The following is a 26,047-nucleotide window of genomic DNA, read 5'->3' on the forward strand; positions in this document are numbered from 1 at the left end:
TCTGGGGAAAACAGGCCCAGAATAATTTGCCCTCAAAAAGTATCATTTGCCCTTAGTCAACATGGTATCTTCAATGCCTTCAAGAAAGGGCTCCGGAGGGAGTGGGGGGAAGGGAGAAAGAAAACCCCAAAACTGGTGACCTTAGTCAAGATGGGTGCCTTTGGCCTCGCTCTATCAGAATGCGCATGCCCGTTCTTGTCCCCGCCCTTCTCCGTTGCCCTGGCCGTGCGTCAGAGCGTGGGGTGGGGGGGGGGAAACACCGCGGGAGGAATAAATTTCTCTGTGATTGGTTGGTGCAGATTTCAAACCTGGCCTGGCGGCGGGGTGCTGGTCCGCCGTTGGGTGAGACGCGGAGGGGAGTAGAAAGCCGCCCGGGTGGGGTCAGGCGGACCCGACAAGGTGGGTGCTGGGGGTTGCGAGAAGAGGTGTTTCTGGCGCTGGGTTTTTTGGGGGAGGGAGGCGTCCCTGGTAGTGAGCTGTGGCCTCCACGAGGTCGGGGTAGGGGGAGGCCGGCACCTACAGCTCCTCCTCCGCGGCCCTCCTCGGGGGCCGCGGGGCGCGGGCTGCCTGAGCGGGCTTTGCTTAGGGAGTAGGGGGGTTTCTTTCGTGGCGCCATGTTTTGTGGAAAGCCGGGGGCGTCTTTTTGAGATGGTGACTTCAGCAGGGCAGAAGCTACCCCAAAGAAATGGCTTTCACTTAAAGACAGAAAGTAGGTGGGGTAGCAAGACTTTTTCGAGGGTTCTTTTCGGAGGAACAAAACTTTTTCAAAGGGAAAAGCCCTGGTGTTCTGGAGGCCGAGGCGGCTTGGAGTGGAGCCCCTCTTTCTAGTGGGCTGTGTGAGTCTCGGGAAATGATGACATTTGCCTTTCTCATTAAAATCTCAGCCTTAGAAACGCAAGGCCTTACTTTGTCCTTTCACATACATCCCTGTTCATCTCTCAACAGAGGGAGTCTATAGGAGGGAATGTATAGGATTGTGGGGTGGGTGGGAAGATAAGCTTTTTTTTTTTTTAACAAACGTCATCGTACTCTAATGTGGTGGGTGAGCTTTCGAGTTATTGAAAGTGTTTAGAGAATACGCCTTTCCTGTAGGTTAATCATTCAACAGGTATTCAGTGCCAAATTAAGTACAAGACAGTCTTGGCTTTAAATGAGCTTGCAACTTATTTGTGCTAATAGAACTTAGAAAGATAACGGTGGTGAATCTAGTAGGCCTTTACACTTGAGAATACTGTACGTTAGTCCGGCCCTTTTAGAAAATATTTTGGCACCATTTATCAAGAGTCATAAGAGATTTTTTTTACCGTCTGACTTGGTACTCCAAGCCTTGGAAATGCATTTTTAAGGAACATGGCCACTTGAAGAAAAACACTCTCCGTAGTCATGTTCAGCTTATTCGTTCATTGAATATTTTGTCATCATTTGCCAAATGTCAGGCATTGTTCTAGGCACCAGGAGCTCATCAGTGAACAAAAATCTGTGCCTTCTTGGAAGTTAAACTATTGGGGAGACAAACAATAAACCAAATAAGTCAGTTAATATGTAAATATGTTAGATGCGGATAAATGCTTTTGAGCAGGAGTTAAAGCAGGAGTTTGGGGGGAAAGATGCAATTTGAAAGAGTGGTTAACAATGGGACAATGTTTTTTTTTAATTGAAGTATAGTTGATTGACAGTGTTGTGTTAGTTTCTGGTTTACAGCAAAGTGATTCATGTTCTTTTTCATATTTTTCTCCATTACGGATTTTCTCCATCATGAATTATTACAGGTCCTGGTATACAGTAGCACTTTGTTGTTTGTCTGTTTTATGTATAGTAGTTTGTATCTGCTAATCCCAACTCCTAATTTATCCCACCTCCTTTCGTTTTTGGTTGCCATAAGTTGGTTTTCCATTTCTGTTTCATAAATAAGTTAATTTGTGCTGTGTTTTAGATTCTACATATGAGCAATGTCATGGTGTTTGTCTTTCTCTTTCACTTCACTTAGTATGATAATCTCTAGGTCCATCCATGTTGCTGCAAATGGCATCATTTCATTCAGGGCTGAGTAGTATTCTACTGTGTGTGTATATATATACACATATGTATGTATACACACACATATGTATATATGTACACATGCACATGCCCCTTCTTTATCCATTCATCTGTTGATGGGCATTTAGGTCGTGTCCATGTCTTAGCTGTTGTAAATAGTGCTGCTGTGAACATTGGGGTACATATATTTTTCAAGCCATTGTTTTTTTTCTGGATATATGCCCAGGAGTGGGATTACCAAATCATATAGCAAGTCTGTTTTTAGTTTTTCAGGACCTTCCATACTGTTTTTTCCATAGTGGTTGCTCCAGTTTATAATCCTGCCAACAGCGCAGGAAGGTTCCCTTTTCTCCATACCCTCTCTAGCATTTGTTATTTGCACACTTTTAAATTATGGCCATTCTGACTTGTGTGAGGTGGTACCTCATTGTGATTTTGAGATGCATTTCTCTAATAATTACTGATGTTGAACATCTTTTTATGTGCTTATGGGCCATCTGTATGAGTAAATGACATTTGAATAAATACCTGAAGAAAGTGAGGGAGTGACCATAAAAGTAGAGGTAAACAGAATTACCTAAATGTTCAAGGAAGAGAACAGTTAAATAAATGTGCATCAACTTCTTGCAACTTAATGGAAATATGGTAGAAAAAAGTAAGACAATATATAAATCTGAATGCAGTTCTATGAAATATGATGCATAATGGGCAAAGATTACTTAGGGAGGTGCATATAGTTCAGGGTGGTGAGGTTTTAGTTTCACCATTAAAAAAATGTTACTTTTTTCTGAACAGAGAAAACTAACAGTATGAGGCAGTGTTTTATGTCTGCCAGATGAGTGTTTTAGATAATAAAGAGGTTGTTTTGTACTAAAATGATTACAGAACGTTTTCCATAAGTTGATAATACTTATATTAGACCCTGAAGAATGGAACACTTTGGAATGGAAGGAATTTACAGAAGAAATAAATAAAAGGAGAACTTAGTATAATGAACTGGTAACGATTTTATGAAAAATAATAATTTGTCTCATTCTGCTTTTTTGGGGGGGGCCGTACTGCACGGCCTTGTGGGATCCTAGCTCCCCCACCAGGATAGGTGGGCCTTATGCAGTGAAAGTGCAGACAGAGCCCTAACTGCTGGACTGCCAGGGAATTCCCTCTTATTCTGTATTTTAGTCTTCATTCATGTTGGACTGAAGATGTTCTGTTTACTCTTTCTGCAGTTGACTTGCTCATGAGAACATTTGGTTTCAAGATATTCCTTCTGTCTGCCAGTTGAATAGAGGCTTTGATATGGTAAAGCAGAAGCTGGACATTTGGGAAAAAGAATTGTTCTGAAATACTTTCATATGAAAGCATTTTGTAGTATTGAGACAGTCTTAGGGGATGTTTTTCCTTGGCAGCAGAGAACTGATATTGTCAATTTCTTGGGACTCTCCAGATTTAGTAATGTTTGTGAGAATGTTTTTCATCAAAACTCTTTCCTGAAAAACTCATTGCTTTGTCTTACAATATTTAACACTCTTGATGCATCTAAAACCTGATGTATAGGTCTCTTAATAATGTTGTTTGTAGGGGGAGGAAGAAGAGGATAGAGACTTTCCCCAGGATACTCTGCAGTAAGATCTGTAATAGTCTGTTATTCTGAAGGATGATGTCTGTTCTCTTGGCTGGGTGATTGAAATTAAATTGGGGACTCAAAGCAATCACATCAAGCTGAGACTCTTTCCTGGTGATGCCAAATTGCTCCCTTAGGGATACTCACAGATTGGGAATCTGTAACATAGTGACTTCTCCACCTCTGGGGCTTCTCATCAATAACAGCTGAAATTCTCTAGTACCTTTTTGTTTAAAGTGCTCCACAAACTGATTTCCTTGCTGCACACAAGGATCATTTCAGCTTTCCCAGAAGACAGCCGCCTCTGTAGTGAAAAAGTGACAGCTGTTTTACAGCTGCACAGCAATGTACTACAATATGACTTTGTTTGTGTTTCCTTTCACATTAGTGTATCTCCTAGCTATGAGCTAAATAATAAAGGGGGAGAAATAAACAAGTATTCATGAAGGTGAAAATGTGACCCAGCAGGAAAATTAACACCATTTTCAGTTGATATTGAGTAGAATGAGTAAATTTTAACTTGTCAGGATATCAGGGTTAGTACTGATACAGAATGATATTTTTGTCATCTATAAATAATTCCTGATTCACTTCTGTAGAACATTAATAAAAATACATAGTTCCCCAGCATATAAAGTGAAGAGGATTATATTTTCTGGTGCTATTTTGGATTGCCCAAAGTAATTCTGTGTTAGCGGAAAAGCTAACTCTTCTCAGATGCTGTGAGGCTCATGTAGAAGAGCTTGTTTAAGAGCCTAGACCATGTCAAATTTTACTGTCTCGTCCCTTTTTGATCTGAAGTCCGGCTGTGGTTTGCTAATCACTATTATAGGATGTAAATAGCAACAATCACACGAAAACAAAACCAAAAAATTTATACCCACTCTAATACTCTATAGTCTTATTGTGAGGTTTGCTTTATACAGTATAAAACTTTTATCTCCGTTAATTTGTAGAATTCTGTGAGGCAAGTAGGGCAGGTATTTTTGTTCCCGTTTATAGATGTGTTTCAGAATTTTAAGTGACTTATCCATGGTTATACAACAGGTAAATAAAAGAACTAAAAGTTTATCCTAGGGCTTTTATCACCTTTATTTAACTGTTCTCTTTGTTTTCATGTATATTAAACATGTTCAGGTAGAATGGAAATGCTTTTGACAGTTAAATCATGGTGGGGAATGTGTCTGTATTCATTCATGAGTTTGTTCTCTGACTTCAATTTATCAAGTTTTTTTTTTTTTTTCAAATACTGAGTCTTTGCAATATAGTAGTGCCAAATATAAGGTTTCTCCTTTCAAATTTAGAGTCTAGTTGGGACATAGCTGGTGAAGTTAAGATAGAGTACAAGGTGAATGTGCCACGTGAGCAAAGCAGTTGAGGAAAGATTGGGACCAGAGAGGTCAGTGGAAAATGAATGTTAATGACCTGCAAGTGTTGAGGGGCTGGCTGTAACATGCATGAGAGAAGAATCCACAAAGTTTGATGACTATATTTGTAGGAAAGGGAGTAACTTAAGGTGATTCTGAGGTTTGAAACTGAGTGACTGGGAGAATGATAAAAATAAAATCAAAGTTGATGTCAGGAGGAGGAGGACTAGGGTAGGTCAGTGGGTAGAGTAGTTGATAATATATGTGAGGGAAGGTTGTTTTCAAAATCAAGCTCAGCATCCAGATCATCCCAAATTGAGAGTTGTAGGATTGAGTCAGTCGGGGGGGAGCTGAGGGCCAGAGAGAGAAATGGGGGGGCTGTCTGTGGCAATGTAATGACTCAAATGGGGTAGTTGGATACGTTCAAACAGCTGTCTCCTAGGTACTAGGCATCGTGTTAGGAGAACAATGTAGATTGAGGTAGTTGTGTGAGATCACAGTTACTATGGTGAGACGTCCCCAAGTAGGTACTCTGTGTCTTTAGTCTTTTCAGGAGTCAAGTTGTGTTTTCAAGAACGTACCTCCACACAGTGCTCACTCTAGGGAGTGGTGTACACAAAGAAAATAGTGAAACAAGAATAGAGGAACTTGAGAAAATAAAGAATTTCTCTTAAAGGGGACGGAGAATCAGATTGTTGTCATTTAAGTCGTAAAAGTCCTCTGAATTTTTTTTTAATAACCAATTTTCAGTATTCTGGTTGCACTGTCAGGTTTTCCTTTCCTGCTTGTGTGCTCAGTCGGGTCTGACTGTTTGCGACCCCATGGACTGTAGCCCGCCAGGCTCCTCTGTCCATGGGATTTCCCAGGCTAGAATACTGGTGTGGATTGCTATTTCCTCCTCCAGGGAAATCTTCCCAACCCAGGGATTGAACCTTTTCTGCATTCCTAGTGAAGTAGAAGTTTTTCTGTGTACTGAGCTCACTCTTGTACATTCTCAGATTATACAGATCAGGGAAGAGATGATAGACACGAATAATACCCCATATTAAAACTGACCACCGACTTTCATTTTTATTGGGAGCCAAAGGAATTCATTTGAATAGGCTACTGAACGCCCTATCCCTGTTTCTGTCCTGTAGCACAGAGAGGTATTTGCCTTTTTTTGGTCATATTGTTAAAACCCATGGGCATCTCTGTGACTTCTGCATCTTTTCCTGCCAGTTTTAATACTAGTCTTTTAGTTTTGTTTTTAGTTTAGAGAAAGAACTTTGTAATAAATTTGTCAGTCTGGTTGCTTAGCAGCTTGCTGTGATTATTATGTAGCTTGGAACAGATACATTGCCATTTGAAAAATCTTGGTTTCCGGCCCTGATTCAGGTATATATTGCATCCAAGCTTAGAATTGAAAGCTTTTTTGCTATTAGAGCAATCATCATACAAGTACAAATGAGTAATTCTGTAGCATTTAGTAGAAAATATCTTAATGTTTATATATTTCTTTTTCCCTTGGTTTTCCCTCCCCTTTCTTGCCCTCTTAGCTTATAGTACGATGTTACAAACACTGTAAAGTTACTAATCCTTCTTTAAAGAGCTCTTAAAATTCTATTTAGCTGCATGAAAGAGGACCTGGACTAGAGCGTTCAAGGGATGATTAGGAGAACATAAGAAGAAGCCTTTAATGGTGTTTCGGAGGACGTTCAAGTTTCAAATGAAATTTGATTGTTTAATTTCATTTCCTTGATAATTTTCATAACATCGCACTGATGTCTTTCTTTCTCAACTGTTAAATGAAGATCTTATTTCCTCAAAGTGTTCCCAGTTAAAGTCTATTTGAAACAGAACTGCCTGTGAGGACACCATTTTTAATGTAATATCAGCAAGTCTTTAGGGGGGAAATATGAAGCTTGAAATTCACTATTACAGAACACAGTAGCAAATGATTTTTCCTTTGCCCTTCTAGCTGTGAAGGTGGTGTATTGTCTCCTTGATGCCAGAATGTGGTACAACATAATCCTTTGCCTATACTTAGTATAAATTTATTAGACATAGTCCCTGCACGCAGTCCAGCAGAGAGCCCTGCATTACAGAAATAATTCTTGTGCTGCTGAGCTGGTGATTTCCCCACTTAATCGCTCGTGTGACGTCATCTGTGCCGTTGGTAGGAAATGTGCTGACCATGTCCTGCGTTTTAAAAGGCAGTTGCCACATGGGTACTAGCTAAAAATGAAATTAAAAATAAACCTTTTAAGTTACATTGAAAGTCTTCAAAGTACAGCAGGATTCAAGTGGCAAAAATGTTATATTAATCATTAGGGTCGACTAAGTAGTTGATCACCTAGTAATAAACTGACGTACTTGTCCCTGATTGCTTTCTTCTCAGCTCCAAAGTGATTCAGAGTGGAGGAAAAGAAGTAGGCAGGAAGGGGTGTTATATTCAGGGGACTGAAATGCTTTTGTAATTTTCAAATGAGTCTTAAACATTCTCACTTTGTTTTTATAATAAGGATTACACAAAACATCAGCTGTTGACTTGAGATTCTCATAGTGGTAGCTTACACATGGATGAGTCCAGATGTTAGTCACTGATCACTGTGCTGGATTGCTACTGAATCTTTTGTCTGAGGGAGATGGCAGGACCCCTAATGTATATTTGATTTCTTGGCAGAAAGATGGATACTACAATGCTGAATATGCGGAATCTGTTTGAGCAGCTTGTACGCCGTGTGGAGATTCTCAGTGAAGGAAATGAACTCCGTAAGTCATTCTGAGCTGGCCTGTGAGAAAAGAAAAAACAGATTTCAGATTTGGGCTTTCTCCATAGCCAAGCAAAATTGTTTTTCATTTTGAGTTACCTAAAAAAAAAACAAAACAACGGTCAGTTATTTGTGATCAAAGCTTCATGGACATGGATTCTAAATGGTCACTTTTTTTTTTCCTGTGGTTATTTTTAAATGGGTTTTACTCAGATTTTTTCGTTATTAAAGTTCTCTTTTTACTGAATTGTTGGCATTAGTTTCCAGTTTCATTTTTGTATAACAAACTGGGCTTTTTTTCATTAGAGGAGTTAGTTGTGTACATTTTTTATCTGAGGTTTTCCCTATGTTCTATAAAACATTTTCAATTGGAAAGGAGAAAAATGACATAATTTCTTTTTGAAGGAAGGACAATCCATCTGCTTTCACCTACTTCATATATTTGATGCTTAGTAATAAAGGTTTGAGGTTGGGTGGAGAGCTAGGGAGGCAAAGGAGGTGGTGATAGAATAGTCTTCCGGGAAGTAGATTAGTGACAAAGAAAGGTGGAGCTGATAGCTCTGACTTAGGTGATCTAAGGGAATTATTCTTTACCAGCTTTTCTTTGTGTTACCATCCTCTCCTATTTCAGATTCTCATGAATACCTAATTCAGTGGGTGTTGCTGCTAAGTCAGTCTCATTGGTATAAAAGTAACGCAAGAACTAGGTCTTAAGAATCTTCATAGCACTTGCTGTAGTGTGCTGCTTGTGCCATTCAGTGCTTTCTTTAATTTGATTCATGCTTTTAATAGCTTTCATTGACTTACAGCCCTTTCAAAACAGTATTCTCTTTTCTCTAATAACTGTTGCATGACCTTGTCATCTGGTACCAACTCAGTAACCGTGATGGCATACTAATTAGGCTTTTCTTTGAGGTCACATCATCTCAGAAGACAGATTGCTTTGGAGTCCAGTGGGGAAGAGATCTTAAAATTCAGGTTTAGTCAGCCCATATTCAGTGAGAACCTGTCACAACTTCTAGCACATGTAGAGGGAAAGGGATGACTAAATGACTCCATGGAAAAAACTAGGGTTTGACTTGAGCCTTCAATTGGATATAGGGTAGGATCCCAACAGACAGAGATAAAAGAGGTCATTGAGTGTTAAGGGAGACATCTGAGTGGAGGCAAGAGGATGTGGGATGTGAGGTGAATAAGAGTAAGTGGGGAATGACTTAATCAGAGCTGTGCTTTTGGAAGGTTACCCTGCCAGAGGTGGCGGCTGCATTAGAGGTGGAGGCTGTGAGGCTGATTAGGTGGTTGCCCTAGCTCAGGAAAGAGGCATTGGGGAGCCCTAACTGGAGCGATGATTGTGAGCATGGAAATCGGCAGAAAAGGCTGTGATACTAAGATCTCTAGGAGGAGGCAGCTGATGGCATGTGGGGGCAGAGGGAGGAATTTGAGGTTTGGAGTCTCGGTAACTAGTGCTGGCTTTTAACTGTTATTTCTGTCTGTGAGATAGGAATTTTGCCACAAGGATTTGGAGATAAATGAGATACTAAGTTGTGAAAATAAATACCTATGGAAAAAATATGCTGTAAAAATACAAGATATTTATTCTTACAGGAACCTTTATTTTATAAGTAAATTTCTGTCTTTCCTTAATTTCTGTTAGAAAGTAGAGGTACATTTTGTACCCTCTCTGAATCCCTAACTTGGTATGTTGGCTTTTGAGGAACTAAAATGACTTAATGTCTTCTAGACTCTAGAATCTCCTTTACTGCAACCACTCTAGTCTGTTATTGTCTTAGAGCCTAGGAATTCTTCCCATGCCTAAGTGTCCCCTGACTCCTTACTCTTGCTTTTCATCATAGTAACTTCATTCCTGTGTTTTTGTATAGTAATATCTTAGTCATGTATGCAAATGCTCTGGTTTTGGTCTAATATAAACAAATATTTAATCATTTGTATTAAAATAGGAATGCCTTCCTTTAAATGAACTGATACTTTATTTGGTTTCAGTTCTGTTGTCCAATTCAGTTAGATCTGTAATATATGCCATTTAACAATGAATGGGAATTAAACCCCAAATAAGACTTTTCAAGGAGTATCCTAAAGAACAAGCTAACCAGCAAATTAGGTCAAGTGAAAAATCTTTTCATTCTTAAATTGTTTTTCAATTCAGGAAATAGTTGAGTGTGTAGGCAGCACTGTATTTAGAAACACTGACCACAGTGTAGAACTAGAAAGCTTTTAAACTATGGAAAGTGTGTTTCCTGTTCTTTATTTTTGAAAAAGGGAAGTATTACACACATTGAAAATATGCAAACAATAAGTTCCTTGCTTGGTGAATCGTGAGAGTAAATGTGACTAAGAACCAGCTCTTGTTTTTAAACTTTTTCTTTGTGAATCTATAATTTTGAAATATTTAAAGTTGCAAAAGGATATATTGTTTTCTTTTTCAGTTAAGGAGAAAAAAGCCCCTTAGTAATGGGTTCTAAACTGTTAACTAAACCAGTATATCATTTACAACTATTTGAACTGTAATAATATATTTTACTTTTTGAGATCCTTGATATTTGTATCATGTAAGATAACTAGGTCATGATATCCTATTTTGCTAGACTCTTGTTGACTTAAAAACCTGTTTACTTGTGTGTCAGAATCAGTTTCTCTAGATTGAACTGTTATCCTAATTTGTAAGTTTGAAATTTGGTCAAATAATTAAAATTCCTTTTAAAAAGCACTATATTATTGCTATGCTCTTATGTTAAATTCAAATAGGAAAGGCTCCCTTATTACCAGAGAATCTGCTAGCTTTGTGTGAATTTGGCCTAGTTTCCACTGTAAACTGGGTTAATTTGACCAGCAGCAGATGTACACCTCGGAAAGTTCCTCCACGATGCTGGTGGAGTGATGGCTTAGAGATACATTGAGGTTAACTAGAATAGTAAGGCATTGTAGCAGAGAAGGCAGTGGCACCCCACTCCAGCACTCTTGCCTGGAAAATGCCATGGACGGAGGAGCCTGATGGGCTGCAGTCCATGGGGTTGCTGAGAGTTGGACACGACTCAGTGACTTCACTTTCACTTTTCACTTTCATGCATTGGAGAAGGAAATGGCAACCCACTCCAGTGTTCTTGCCTGGAGAATCCCAGGGACGGGGGAGCCTGGTGGGCTGCCGTCTATGGGGTTGCACAGAGTCGGACACGACTGAAGCGACTTAGCAGCAGCAGCAGCAAGGCATTGTAGAATTGTCTTTGCAGTAGTCTTTGCAGGTGATAAGAATGGATGCCACCAGGGTTGTCATGCTTTGAGGTGCTGCCTTGGAAGAGATGCTTCCTTTGCAGACATTTGAAGAGAGTCCACATTCCTCTTATCAGTGAGTCATCCAAAGCTAGTATGAGCTTCTCTTCCTGTGTCTTTCCACCTGGAATGTTTACATACCCTTCAGGGCTGTGTTAAACAGCAAAAGCAAATTGGCTGTTTACTTTCAAATCAATATTTGTATAATTATACAGCTGAATGCGATTGCGGCCTAGACATCTGTAATATTAATCTCCATCTACTGGAGCATATTACAGCAGTTACATTTGAATGTGCTGTTTAACGCCTCTTTGGTGCAGCAACATGTGACTCTAAAGGAGGCTGCTTTTGTTTTATGGCCTAACTGTCCTGGTGCATGACAGCTGCCCCAAAGGTATCCTCCTTTGATTGCCTTCTGTTCAGATGCTTTCACTGTTAGTGTTACATCTGGAGCCAGGTGACTAATGAGTTACTTATTCCATAGCAGATGCCACTGGCTAAGCCAAAAGTAAGTGGCCTATTGGAATAGGAGTTGCTCCTCACAAAACTCTTGACCAGAGTGATGAACATATATCCAGGATGTGCTCCTGGTTATTTTCAGCTGGATTTGCCCATAATTCAGCCGGTCCCTTAATTATGCATTTGGAGTAAAACTAACTGGAGTACTCATATATTACAGCATTTATACTGTTTGGTGCTTGAATTATTAAACTTTCCCCCTTTTCTTAGAATTTATCCAGTTGGCAAAGGACTTTGAAGATTTTCGTAAAAAGTGGCAGAGAACAGACCACGAGCTGGGCAAATACAAGGATCTTTTGATGAAAGCAGAGACTGAGCGTAGTGCTCTGGATGTTAAACTGAAACATGCGCGCAATCAGGTGGATGTAGAGATCAAACGGAGACAGCGAGCTGAGGCTGACTGTGAGAAGCTGGTGTGTATTGTTTTTCTGCTAGCACTGTGACGGTGGGGGTGCCCAGTTTCTTCTTCATTAAAGAATTAGAAGCAGTTTTTCCATGATTGGAGCTGAAATTGTAACTAGAAATACTATTTTTCATAGGTTGAAATTTAAATTTTAAAAATATTTTTCTCCTTTAGATCTCAAACATTTACTTAATATGCAGATTTCAAATGAGAATTTCAAGAATTAGGGGGAAAGGCAGGGAAATCCTAGCATATTTGATCTATTTCTTATTGTTGATTATAAATGCTACCTAGAACATCCTCATGTAAGATAGTAATGGCTAGTACTTTGTCATTGACATAAGCAGGACAATTCTTAAGTCTTCAATGCGGCTCTTAATTTAGGATAAAAGGGCTAGCAATGTTCAACCAGTATGAGCACTGGGACATAGAGCACTGTCATTCTGATGTACCAGGGTGGGTCATGGTACAAAGGAAGCCCTTACTAGGAGGGACTAATCCATCTTGGTATACTGTTAGGCGCCTCAGCAGGCTCAAATCGTCTGGTTCCAGTGCGTCACAGCTTTGTATCCATTTTAATGCATTTTGCTCCACCATTTAGAAAGGTGGGTGGCTGCTTTGATCTGTAGAAGCCAATAATTGTCCTGATAAGATGACACTAAAGTGTTTTTGCTCTGTGAAATCTATTTTGGGACTCTGATTTTGCAGTCCTCTCTTCTCTTGAATTAGCGGTTTGATCCAAAAGTCTTGTAGCAGAAACCTCACTATTCTGGATAGAGTTCATTTTACCAGTCAGAAATCAGAGACGCAATCTGGGCTTGATGTGAATTAATATGCTATTGGTGTAGCAGCCTTCCTGGAGGCTTATTTGCATAATGCTGTATTTTAATGTCTCCTGGTCTGCCTGTCCCATAAATTTAAGGTGACGCTTTCTCCCCTGGTTAGTTAGGACGTTTTACTCTGCTTTGGTCTGTAGGAAAGACAGATTCAGCTGATTCGAGAGATGCTCATGTGTGATACATCTGGCAGCATCCAACTAAGTGAAGAGCAAAAATCAGCCCTGGCTTTTCTCAACAGAGGCCACCCATCCAGTGGCAACGCTGGGAACAAAAGGTGGGGGAACTGCATCTGTTACCTGATCACAGGAACACAGCTCTCAGACGTTCTTGCTGTCTAAACTCTTAGATATACTGCTTTTGGAATGTGTGCTAAATAAAACAGGAAAAGACTTTGGAGGAAGGCTGGGTGCAGGGGCTTCCCGTTTTATTTTTTTATCTTAGGTTTTTTCATTAAGGGTAAAATTTGACGTTGGTGCGCAATTGCACCAACATCAATAATCCTGCCCATTGCTAAGAAACCTAAAGGTGGAAGTGGCAATACTTGCAGTGTTGGCTCTCTAGAGAGCTCTCGTAGTTCTGGTTAAGAAAGACCCTCTGTGAGCCAAGAACAGATGATAGTTTTGGTTCTACTGCACCACTATTTAAAATAGTCTCAGCCAAGCTTTGAATTAACACCCCCAATACAATACATAGGGAAAGGTCAGCACTCTTTGAGCTATTTATTTTGTTGTCTGGTTGTTTTATGGGAATCTATAAGAAGATCTACGTACGGGCTTAATTCGTTAGAAAGCTAATGCTGGGTAATTCTCTCTCTTGTAGAAAACAACCACAGTTGGGATCAAACTGAACTTCACTCTTCTGCCTTGTGACTTTTTAGCAGCCTGTAGTATAGACTCAGCAGGAAATAGCCCCTATACCCCGACTGTAACTTTCAACTGCTGTTATGAGCCCTTTGCTGAAATAGCAGCTGTGCTGCATGTGTGCTCGTGTGTGCACACACACACATACACATAGTCCCCCTTGAAAACCGTAAAAAGCGGCCACCACAGCTAGGGGTTGAGCTTGTAGTTATCTCCACAGGGAAGATGCTGCTGTGAGATTGCTGATGTTACCTGACCAGTGTGACTTTTTCCGGTGTTGGTGGGTTTTACTTTCCACAGTCTTGTTTCTAACTACTATTTCACTCATCTAGACTGTCAACCATTGATGAATCTGGTTCCATTTTATCCGATATCAGCTTTGACAAGACCGATGAATCCCTGGTAATGAACACTTGATTTCTGAGAATTATCTATTTTTCTTAACCTTGCTCCGTCAGGAATCTCTCTTCTGTCCTCTCTTCTGAAATTCCCTTGTTACTATTTTATTAGTTGATATGTTATAGATAATGACTAGGTTTTAAAAATATAAATACACACAAGCCTGAAAGAAATTGGCTTATATATTTAGCCTTTGGAAGTGAGAATATGGAATTTAGGATTTGGCATGAGGTTAAATTTATTTAATGAATCTGTGAGCTGCCTATACTAATTGGTTATTACATCTTGACTTTTTAAAACCCCAGCTAGGGGGGAAAAAAATTATCAAGACTCTATCCAGGCAGGCTTTATTTGCTGCTCTTGGCTAGAGTAGATGTGTGCCTTATTTCTAAATTAAATTAGTTCTTGAGGAAAACTTAGTCATACTTCACAATTAGAAGGAAACCAGTGCCTTGGAACTTTAGCCCAAAGGCTGATTAAAGTTTCCAGGCACTAGATAATACCTTGATGAGCAGTGGTTCACCTGTCTGAGCCCTTTGTTGCCCTGCTGTTGTGGGGCAGCACCCTTCTTGTAATGTATGGTGGGGTTTCTGCATAAGAGGTCATACCCTGATATTCAGTCTTTGTTCCAGAGACTTGCAGCTTATGGTTTCTGTAGCTTTTCTCTTTGACTGGTGGAAAGCTAGCAAACTAAACAATAAGTCAGGAGGTTATTGGTAGTTGGTCATTTGATGATAGCAAAACAAATGACAACTGCTTGTTACATAGACTAAGAGTTTTCTGTCCAAATTCAGAGTTTGACTAGGGCAGTAATTGCTCTTTTGTAAATATTAATATTAGGTATCGCCTTTTGGGAATAAGGAATGACACAGTTTGGGATTTTTAATAAAACTAGAATATATTTCTAGCTGATTTTAGAGCTAGACCTCTGCTGTAATATCTGTTGTAACTGAAGCTGAGTCAAACAACCAGTAGCTAAATTACTTGACCATAAATTGGAAAGGTTAAATTTATTTAGCTAAGCTATGATATATACAACTGTTTAGGGGTTTTGTGTTTTCAGAGACTATCAGGGTCAGGAGGTCATAGGTAGCTACAAAAGATGAATGCAAATGGTTGAAGTGAGTGAAGTAAAACTAGACCACAGTGAAAGACAAATGAATACTTTTTTAGGGCCCAAGGAGGAAGGATGATTGAGAGATGTGAATTCTAAACTAGAACTTTTAAAGTGGCTACCTTGTATAGAACATCGGATTAGATGGTAGCAGTCCCTTATGAGCAAGGATCACATCTGAACCATTAGTATAGTGCCCACCATTCTGTGAGTTCTAAAACTAATTACAAAAATAATCAGAAACAAAGGACCAGGTACTGAAGATAATCACGACAGAAGTTGATTCTTTAACCTTTTCTTGCCTCTGTGGTATTGATTCCTGATTCTATTATAATAGCTTCAATTTTGGAAAGAAGGCATGTTCACTTACCACAGCACTATGGCTATAACATTTGAGAATTGTGAGTTAGATACTCAGACTCAGGAGGTTTTTAAAATTTTCTGTAAATGTATTTGCATAGGATTTAGGGAAGGCCTAACCAAAGAAGGAAATTAATACAGTATAATTGTCAACAGGATTGGGATTCTTCTTTGGTAAAGACTTTGAAACTGAAGAAGAGAGAAAAGAGGGTATGTATGGTTTTGTTTACTTTTGGGTTTGTGTGTGTGTGTCTGTTTTTACTTAGTAGCAATAAAAGAGTTTCCTCCGAAATGTTGCCATTGTGCTACATTCCTGACATGTTGCTCTAGCTGGTGTTAAACACATATTACAAGTGAATCCATGTTGGGGGCGGGGGCAGTATTGATGTTCCCTGAGGTAGTAATTGCCTGGAAAATCCCATGGACAGAGGAGCCTGGAAGGCTGCAGTCTATGGGGTCACTAAGAGTCGGACACAACTGAGCGACTTCACTTCCACTTTTCGCTTTCATGCATTGGAGAAGGAAATGGCAGCCCACTCCTGTGTTCTTGCCTGGAGAATCCCAGGGGCGGGGGAGCCTGGTGGGCTGCCGTCTATGCTGTTGCACAGAGTTGGACACGACTGAAGTGACTTAGCAGCAGCAGGAGCAGAGGTAGTAAACTCAGGACAGAATCCTGTCCTGCCTGTTTCACTATTCTGAGCTGATTTAAGTTCATTCATGGAGAGGAAAAGGATCTATTTAAGTTTGTTTTGAGATGTCATATGAATTTTTATGCAGAACTTTTGTGCTCTAATAGAAGTTTCAGATGAAATGTGTGTATAATGGGATATACAGAGATCTGTCTGTGCTTGTTTAGGGTCCTTAATATGTTTCTAGGACTTCATGTTCTTAGATAGGATTACACTCTACTTTTTCTGGTGCTGCCATCTAAATTTTTCCAAAGCTTGCTTGTTCTTCTAGGGCACTCAGGGCCTTTTTGTGGAAATAGGCTGTGAGAGAGAGCAGATTGTTTGTTATTTCCTGCAGCCCTGGTACCTAGGACTTGCATCCAAGTTGTCTAATGGAATAATTTTATTTTTTGTGCTTCAGATCTCCTGACACTAAAGTTCTTGGTTTTTGCCCCATTTTTAGCGCTCGAATAGCCGACAGTTCGTGGATGGTCCACCTGGTCCTGTAAAGAAAACGCGTTCCATTGGCTCCACTGCAGACCAAGTAAGAATAACTAGGCTGAGAGAATTGTGGTCTTGAACATAACAAAGTGTAGTGGCCCCAAGCATAAAAAATCCCGAGTCAACATTGCAGTGTCATTTCGAAAGAGCTGTTTGGTGAAAATTCTTCTCTGTACTGGGGTCCTTATCCATCTGAGTAGAATAGTAAACAACATCAGCTTCATGCTTGTTCTCAGTTGCTTGCATGTATACCCCTGTGACCTGTGTTTTCATTTGAAAGTATTAGATTTCAACTTCAAGAGTATTTGGGGCTAGGGGCTTAAGTCCTTACTAAGACTCAGGAATTTTCTAACTACACCAAACCACCCATAGTAGAAGGGAAATTAGATTTATCCTTCCCTCATTACTGCCTTTGTTTCAGGGAAATGAATCCATAGTTGCTAAAACTACAGTGACTGTTCCCAGTGATGGCGGGCCCGTCGAGGCTGTGTCCACTATTGAGACCGTGCCATATTGGACCCGGAGCCGAAGGAAAACAGGTCCGCTGGGTTTGTGGCTGAATTGCCTATGTAAAAACAACTGGTGAAATCCGGGGAGAACTGGTTTCTTAGAACCCTCATGAGTCAGGGGCTGGATGTTTCAGGTCGTTCACTTTACTGCTTCTTACTGGGGGACAGAGCCCTGTTTTGTCATGCCCTGCTTTGGCTTGCTAGCCTGACCTACACCGCTGGTGTGTAGCTTGTCTCTCTGGAAACTGTGTTGCATAGTTCACTTCTGGGTGTTATAGACTCCTGGTTATCTACTAGTTATATTGTGTATTTGGCTGTGTCGGATCTTTGCTGCGGCACTCAGGATCTTTGTTGTGGCGTGCACGTTTCTTTGGTTGTGGCTCACAGGCTATTTAGTTCCCCTGTAGCATGTGGGATGTTTCCCAACATGGAAGACATATTTCCTTTCCATGTCCCCTGGCACTGGAAGGGAGATTCTTAATCACTGGACTGCCAGGGAAGTCCCTACTGGTTATATTAGAATTGGGGTTAAAATTCAGACGGGAGAATTACCTGGCAGTCCAGTGGTTAGGACTTCGCACTCTGACTGCCAAGGACCCTGGGATCAGTCCCTGGTTGAGGAGCTAAGTCTCATGAACCACAGGGTGCGGCAAAAAAAATTCAGAAGGAACGAAATATCTAAGACACAAAGCTTGGAGTTGTCTGTTTTCTAGGTACTTTACAGCCTTGGAACAGTGACTCCACATTGAGCAGCAGGCAGCCAGAGCCAAAAACCGAAACAGACGGCTCCAGCACTCCGCAGAGCAATGGGGGGATGCGCCTGCACGACTTCGTCTCTAAGACGGTAAAGCTGGGGCTGCTGCTGCTTTGGGACACATCTAATTTTTTAACGGTGGGCGTAATATTTGCTAATCACAAATTTAAATATTTAGTGTTGTAAAGTTAAATGTCAAATTTCCTTCCTCCTCATCCCCCTCTCCAGGGTTAGAGAGGGTGTGTATCTTTCCATTCTGTGAGTGATAGTAAAAGAAAGCAACTTTTCAGAAGCAGTGTTTGCTTTATCATGATATGTATTTACAGTTCATGTTTGAATATGGCACGCCTTAACTTTGTCCCATTTGATTTCTGGTAAAAATCCAAGCAAACTGACAGGGGCACAGAGGCCTTAACTGACTTGTTTGAGCCACAGGACAGTAAGTAGCAGAGTTTAACATAGAGGTTTTCTGACTCCTTGCCAGCAGTTTCTTTCCACTAGTGTATGGTGATCCCTTTGCAAATTACTTAGCCTCTTTTTGCTTGTTTCCTTATCTTAAAAAAAAAAAAACCTATAGGATTATTGTGAGAATTACACAAGTAAAAAATATGTGTAAAGGGATGAGAAAGCTGTTGGGCACATGCTAAGTGCTTAATAAATGTTGATTGATGATAAATGTTCTAATTCATACCATTCCCTGTTTCATCCTCAGGTTATTAAACCCGAATCTTGTGTACCATGTGGAAAGCGAATAAAATTTGGCAAGCTGTCTCTGAAGTGTCGAGACTGTCGTGTGGTCTCTCATCCAGAATGTCGGGACCGCTGTCCGCTTCCCTGTATTCCTACCCTGACAGGGACACCTGTCAAGATTGGAGAAGTATGTATATGACCTGTGGGAGCCCTCACTGTGTTATGACTTTGTTAGCTTTTAAAAAGCCTCTGTGCTCAGACGCTTCAGTCTGTCCAACCCCTTGTGACCCCATGGACCGTAGTCCGCCAGGCTCCTCTGTCTATGGGGATTCTCTAGGGAAGAAGACTGGAGTGGGTTGCCATACCATCCTCCAGGGGATCTTCCAGCCTAGTGAAAGACCCTGTGTCGTGGTGGATTCTTTACCTCTGAGCCACCAGAGAAGCCCTTTAAAAGCTTATGGTCATTTTTTTCAAAAATTATTGATGCCATGTACATTTCCTCCCTCAAATAGTGAATAGAAATTATAAAATGTTAACTTGAAGAATCCTGTTTGGGTTTGTCTGTCTGATTAGTAGCTTTTCTAAGCCAAATTCTTCTTCCTTTTCTTCCCCTCCCTTCCTCTTCCTCTTTCCCTCCCTTTCCTTATTTTCCTTTTTCCTTCTCCCTTCCCTCCTTTTGCTTCCTATTCTTCTCTTCCTTCCCATCCCTATCCCATCTACTTTTGTAAAATTTCAAACATATACAAAAGTAGAGAGATGAGTGTAACCCCTATCATTCTTATCATTCATACCTTATCATTCAGCTTTCATGATCCCTGACTCATGTCCAGTCTTGATTTGTTAATACCTCCATCTTCTCCTGACCCTGTTCAGTGAATTATTTTGAAGCAAATCCCAGCCATGATATAATTTCATCTTTGAATATTCTTTATCTTATGTTGGAGATATTCCATACTAGGCTGTTAAGATTAGATTCATCTCTAAAATTTGATTGAATTCATTAAGAAATTATTGTTAGAAGCAACATTAGCAAGAATCAAAACAAAATGATTGAGCTGCTACTCAGCCTCCAGCAAATCAAATATTACTTTTCTTTAATCTTTTTTTTTTTCTTTTAGTGCATGATTCCTATTTAATCTTTATTTTTTTTCTGGTTGTTCTGGGTTTTTGTTGCTACTCGAGGGCTTTCTCTAGTTGACAGTGAGTGGGCCTACTCTTTGTTGTGGTACACGGGCTTCTTTCGTTGTGGAGCACAGACTTTAGGCCCGTAAGTCTCAGCAGTTGTGGCGCGTGGGCCTTGTTGCTCTGTGGCATGTGGAATCTTCCCAGACCAGGGATCAAACCCATGTCCCCTGCACTGGAGGTGGATTCTTATCCACTGTACTACTAGGGAAGTCCTTTAATCTTAAGAATTTTTATCCATGCATGTAGTTTTTTTTACAGATTTTCTGTACTATAGAGCCATGGAGTTCTCTCCTATAGATCAGTGTGTGTCATAGTCAACTGAGTTGTATTAAATAATTTTTCTTACTAAGAGTAATTACAGGATAGAACAGATTTTTTAGAGTAATAACTTAGTTTTTATTACACTCCACACCTGTAATCTCATTATTGCTTTCTTTCTGATGCCCTTGACTGTAAGAGGAGCAGGGGTGGAGTTGTAGCCAGTGATCTTATTACTTGTTCATGTGAGAGTGTGGTACATGTGACCATAAATCAGTCCTGGTGTAGAGGTAGGAAGAATAATTGAGCGGCTCTAGTCTTATTTATGCTTTGGGAAGAGGAATTTTAAAGTAGGCATGGTGTCCCAGCCTCAGTATTAGTCTGGGGATGGCTCTTCCCATTGGTCTTCATCTGCTAGTCTAAGTGGTATAAATAATAACTTTAAACACACCTTTTTCAGGGAATGCTGGCAGATTATGTGTCCCAGACTTCTCCAATGATACCGTCAATTGTTGTCCACTGTGTAAATGAGATTGAGCAAAGAGGACTGACTGAGGTAAGAGTCCATCCTTGGGGAGGGTGAGTTTGTTATTTGCATCAGTAATTAAGAGGTTTTTAACAGAAAATGTCATCTTGATAACAGACAGGCCTGTATCGGATCTCAGGCTGTGACCGGACAGTAAAAGAGCTAAAAGAGAAATTCCTCAGAGTGAAAACTGTACCCCTCCTCAGCAAAGTGGATGACATCCATGCTATCTGTAGCCTCCTGAAAGACTTCCTTCGAAACCTCAAAGAACCCCTTCTGACCTTTCGGCTAAACAAGGCCTTTATGGATGCAGCAGGTGGGGCAGATCTTAATGCTTAAATGTGAGCCCGTGGGGGCAGGAGGTTCGGCGCTTCTGTTTCCGGTTTTGTCCCTTGCCGGGTGCAGTGCCTGAAGTACAGTGCTCAGATACTTTGATGGATGCATAACTCTTCCGTGTTCCCTGTGCTCTTCTGTCTGAACTGTATAGGGTCCTAACAGGTTTTTTGGTCGTACTTTCTGTTGTGGTTTTGGTCAAGCTCTAGGTTATCCTTTTGAGCTTGGAGCCACCCTTGGTTTCTTCACCTCGTGCCCTACATTTAAGCCATTGTCGCATCTCATCAGCAGAAGCCTTGTCAACATGCCTTAGATTTAAAATGTGTCATTCCTGTTGCTGTCTTGACCTCTCTTACCCTGGAGTGCTGAAGACCCTACTGGTTTTCCTATGTCTACTCTTGCCTTCTACAGTATAACCTTCACACAGTAGCTAGAATGGTCCTTTCAGAATTTAAATTGGACGATATCCCTTCTTTCCTCAGTATCTCCCAGAAGCCTCTCATAAGTCTCAGAATAAAATCCACAGTCCTTAACAGGCCCCAAAGACCCACATGATTTTGCCCTGGTTATGTCTCCAATATCATTTCCATCAACACGTCTTCCTTCCTTCCTTCTTTTCCAGTTACACTGAAATTCTTGCAATTCCTAGACCATAACTGAGCTTACTCCCAACTCGATTAGAGGCCATCACACTTGTTGTCTCAACCTGGAGTGACATTTGCAGGATTTGCTCCTTTGTTTCTTTCAGGTTTCTTGTTGGATAGCTTGTCCACAGAAGCACCTGACCAGCTGGTCAGAAAGAACAGCTCCCATTACTTCTAGTTTTCTTGCCTGCCGTATTGTTGTATGTATCACTGCCTGATAGGTATTTGCTTTCTGATTGGCTCCTCCAGTAGCATGGGGCAAGGGCTTTTGTTTAGTTCTGCTTGATGCTGCTCACTTAGAACAGTGCCTGGCACCTGGTAGGCTCTTAACATGTTTTGTGAACAAGTACCTTCTTGATAGTTGTAAACTGCAGTTACACGTTTGCCTTCCTGGAAACATGAGTTTCCAGCTGCTCTCCCTAACTGCAAGAGTCGTTTTTTTTTTTTAAGTTCTGATTTCTAATATTGAGCTGTTGGCCAGTATCCTACTTGTTAATGAAACTAGAGACTGATGCAGTCATGAACCTAATCAGAAGTTTCAGAAGCTTACTGTATAGATGAGACTTTGTGGTCGATAGCTTGAAAAGCTCTTGTCAAGGGAAAGAAGGCTAGGCCTCTTGGTGCTTTCTTTTCATTTACAGAAATCACAGATGACGATAACAGCATAGCAGCCATGTACCAGGCTGTTGGTGAGCTGCCCCAGGCCAACAGAGACACACTAGCTTTCCTCATGATTCACTTGCAGAGGTGAGTAGAGCAGAGGTTTGTCTCTGTGAGTCTGGGAATTTGCCACACGGAAGAGAATGGGGGTTGGATGTTAGGGAAGAACGTGAAGGGTGAATTATTTTCCTGCAGATCTTATATTTTGGTCTACTTTTAAGCAGAAGGACAAGTCTTCTAATTTAATGCTCTTTTACATAGAGTGGCTCAGAGCCCAAACACTAAAATGGATGTTGCCAATCTGGCCAAAATTTTTGGCCCTACAATAGTTGCCCATGCTGTACCCAATCCAGATCCAGTGATAATGTTACAGGACATCAAGCGTCAGCCCAAGGTAAGCAGGCATGTTATGTTACATGAACTCATCCAACAAAACAGGACAGATTGGTGAGAAGTAAGCCCTGAGTGCTGACAGCTTGCTAACACATTGGGTGGCTTTCAGGTGGTAGAGCGCCTGCTGTCACTGCCCCTGGAATACTGGAGTCAGTTCATGATGGTGGAACAAGAAAACGTTGACCCCATGCATGTCATTGAAAACTTAGATGCCTTCTCAGCACCACAGACCCCAGATGTTAAAGGTAAGGCCGAAGGCGCGCTTCCTAAAGGGCCTGACTCCCTCTCTGGTTTTTGGCTGGGTGCCCTCTCCTTCCCTTTGCTAGAGCCATTTGAAATACATATTCTTTAGTAAATTAAAATGTTTTTGAGAATTCTAACATTAAAGAAAAAGCTATACAGTTCTGCCATCCTAACTTTGTTTTTACTTTTCCATGTTCTTTCTTTACCCATATGGATATTTTTATAAATATAGATATAATAATTTAGATATAATTAGTACTTATTTCATTTAGCATTTTGTGAGAACTTTCTCTGTTACTGTATGATCTTATTTATCATTTTTATGGTTGTAAACTATAATTTACTTAAATATGCTATATTTGGCACTGATTTTATTTTTCAGTTTTTCATAATTACATATACTGATGGCATCAACATATGTATAGACCTTTTTATTTTTCCTAATGGTAAATTCCTTGGAGTGAGAATTACTGAATTGAAATAAAGGTTTTAAACGTTTCTGTTTCTTGATATGCTTTACCAACTTGATTTCTTAAAGGCTTTTGCCAATTTGTATTGCCACCAAAAGTGTATGAGACTGGTTTCATTCCAACTTCACTGGCATCGGAGACCTGTTCTTTTATTATTGCAAGTTGCTTTTTAAGGAAGTATATTGTTTTTTCTAGTACAGGAAAAATCAAATAGATGGTAGATTTGTGAAGTTTGGAGTTTGAGAATGGCTTAAGTCAGAAAACGAATGTTAGCTACTCATTGATCATTGCCTGCATAGTTCAAAAAATATACTGGTGTATTATAAAATGATTACAAAAATGACCCCTGGGACTTTGCTAGGTCTCTAAACTTAGCTCTAAGTGTCTAACAGGATTTGTAGCTTAATACTAGTTGCCTTAGGAGAATGCTTTCTTCCCCGCCCCACCTCCCTTAAAAATATGTTTTACCTTTGATTGAAGTGAGTTTACTGGGGCCTGTGACCACTCCTGAGCATCAGCTCCTCAAGACTCCTTCATCCAGTTCCCTGTCGCAGAGAGTCCGCTCCACCCTCACCAAGAACACTCCCAGGTATGTAGAATTGGTTGGCTCAGGAAATAGGAAATGGTCACTTCCTTGGACCTCCTTCCCATCATGCTGAAGCTTATTGAAAGAAAAATTAAATTAGATCTTAGCTAGCAGCTCGACATTAAAAGCTGTAAGGATACCCTTTTTGAAAGGGTCTGGTGTCGCCAAGAGTTGGACACGACCGAGCGACTTCACTTTCACTTTTCACTTTCATACATTGGAGAAGGAAATGGCAGCCCACTCCAGTGTTCTTGCTTGGAGAATCCCAGGGACGGGGGAGCCTGGTGGGCTGCCGTCTATGGGGTCACACAGAGTCGGACACGACTGAAGTGACTTAGCAGTAGTAGCAAAGGTCCTTAGCGGAGAAGGCAATGCAACCCACTTCAGTGTTCTTGCCTGAAAAATCCCAGGGACAGGGGAGCCTGGTGGGCTGACGTCTATGGGATCGCACAGAGTCAGACACGACTGAAGTGACTTAGCAGCAGCAGCAGCAGCAGCAAAGGTCTTTAGTATTTCCCCTCCCTCATCTCAGGTGATAGCGGCTTATAAAATAGTTGCTGAGGGTTTCCTACTTTAGTTGATTGTCAAGTAATGTTAGTTGTTTATTTATCATGTTTTTTAGAGTACTTTTCCAGTTCATTTTCTTTTTCTTTAGATTTGGGAGCAAAAGCAAGTCTGCCACCAACCTAGGACGACAAGGCAACTTTTTTGCTTCTCCAATGCTCAAGTGAAGTCGTGCCTCCTGTTGCTTGACAGCGTTTACTGCCTGTGAGGAAGAGTGCACCTGGACTCTCTGCTCTGCAGCCGCGTTACTGCTTTTAGCATTCTCCAGGCTTTTAATCAAGTTTAATTGTGCATGGGGGTTTTATGAAAACTATATATATCTCTTTCTCCTTCTCAAGTAATGTAATATCAACACTTTGTGCTGTCTTTGGGAGCTCTTAGATGGGAAATCTTTACAGGGCTATGAAATTCACTGTGATTCTTTTGCAGGCTGGGAGGTACATCCCTTTGGCTTAAAGCCAGATTCCCTCATGTAATGACATTTCTCTGATGTAATTTCCATGAGACTGGCGGTAGAAGGCCCTGCCTCTTTGGTAAGACTGACTTGTCTTGAGGTGGGAAATGGGGGGGCAGGGTAAAGAAAGGTTTGGGCAGAGAATTTAGGATGGCTCCTTCAAGAACTTGGAAATTCTCCTTCCCCCGTTAGGAGGTGAGCTGTAACAACGGAACCTACATAGAACTGGGATATGGGGAGGACTGAACTAGTAATGGGAGTGTACTTGGCTTTAATTTGGTTTGATTAGGTTTAATAGTGTTAAGTGGCACAACCTTGTAAAAGTTATACTACAATTTATATTTATTTCTAATGGGCCTCTGTTGGGACATTGGGTTTGGTTGGGGTCAAAGCTAGTTTATTCTTAAGTTGAATTCATTCTGATGCTTAACACCCCCCACCACCCCTTGCCCATTGGAGCTCTACTTCTAAAGGTCAGTGTACCGTCTGTTTAACACCCAACTAACAAGAGTAGGCTGTAAGGGAAGATTGTCAATATTTTGAGTGGCAAGAAAAGCCACAGTCATTTTGTCTTTGCACTTTGGATGCTGAAATCTTCCTATGGAGCATAGCCACATCTAGATAAATATGAGCTTTTTCTTCTATTAGAATTGTTTACAAAGCCTATCAAAATGATTCCTTCTATAGAATGTTTCTGACCCATAGTGGCCTGTAAAACAGACATTTGGAATAATATTCGGAAAAAAGTAAATAGTTTTTTCAAAATGAATGTGAGATTGATTTTCTTGTCTGGAAGATAACCTTCAGTGCCTTTTTAAAGAAAATATATTTCCCCAAAAGTGTCCTGTCATTCACTGCTCCCCTCCGCCCTCCCCACCTCCCAGCTTCCCCACCACCAGGAGCTTGTTTCTTTGTTTCAGTCTCCTTCATTGTCCAAACTGAAGTCCTGGATTTGTCCTGACTCTTAACCCCTTATTTGAAGAAACTACTTTAAACAAAAGCAAACTTTCTAAACAAGTCTTTAAGGATGAGGATGGTGCAGGGAAAAGAAA

At 40.6% G+C, this 26,047-nt stretch overlaps 1 protein-coding gene across 3 annotated transcripts; it reads left to right on the forward strand.

Annotated features, from left to right (window-relative positions):
• Positions 1 to 229: 229 nt before the first annotated feature.
• Positions 230 to 25,760, forward strand: RACGAP1 (Rac GTPase activating protein 1). 3 transcript variants are annotated; one of them, XM_069580788.1, is made up of 17 exons: positions 230 to 399; positions 7,691 to 7,779; positions 11,793 to 11,995; positions 12,962 to 13,098; positions 14,017 to 14,086; positions 15,714 to 15,767; positions 16,689 to 16,769; positions 17,148 to 17,265; positions 17,949 to 18,079; positions 18,702 to 18,866; positions 20,583 to 20,678; positions 20,766 to 20,964; positions 22,267 to 22,372; positions 22,547 to 22,679; positions 22,788 to 22,923; positions 23,872 to 23,980; positions 24,633 to 25,760. In XM_069580788.1, the coding sequence occupies exons 2-17, from the start codon at positions 7,695 to 7,697 to the stop codon at positions 24,706 to 24,708; spliced, it is 1,899 nt and encodes a 632-aa protein (XP_069436889.1). In that variant the 5' UTR covers positions 230 to 399; positions 7,691 to 7,694; the 3' UTR covers positions 24,709 to 25,760. The 3 variants fall into 3 exon arrangements, with proteins under 3 accessions (XP_069436889.1, XP_069436888.1, XP_069436891.1); XM_069580787.1 differs by having other exon boundaries at positions 233 to 399; positions 7,695 to 7,779; XM_069580790.1 differs by lacking the exon at positions 230 to 399 and adding an exon at positions 505 to 709.
• Positions 25,761 to 26,047: the final 287 nt, after the last annotated feature.

Source organism: Ovis canadensis, chromosome 3 (assembly GCF_042477335.2).
Source record: "Ovis canadensis isolate MfBH-ARS-UI-01 breed Bighorn chromosome 3, ARS-UI_OviCan_v2, whole genome shotgun sequence".
In the NCBI taxonomy this organism is placed as follows: domain Eukaryota; kingdom Metazoa; phylum Chordata; class Mammalia; order Artiodactyla; family Bovidae; genus Ovis; species Ovis canadensis.

Bases quoted from the DNA above. Each gene is read 5' to 3' on its own strand.
- RACGAP1 (XM_069580788.1), top strand. From the start codon at position 7,695: ATGGATACTACAATGCTGAATATGCGGAATCTGTTTGAGCAGCTTGTA. The intron at 11,996-12,961 runs GTGTGTATTGTT...TTTGGTCTGTAG, and splicing joins AGGCTGACTGTGAGAAGCTG to GAAAGACAGATTCAGCTGAT. The intron at 23,981-24,632 runs GTATGTAGAATT...CTTTTTCTTTAG, and splicing joins CTCACCAAGAACACTCCCAG to ATTTGGGAGCAAAAGCAAGT.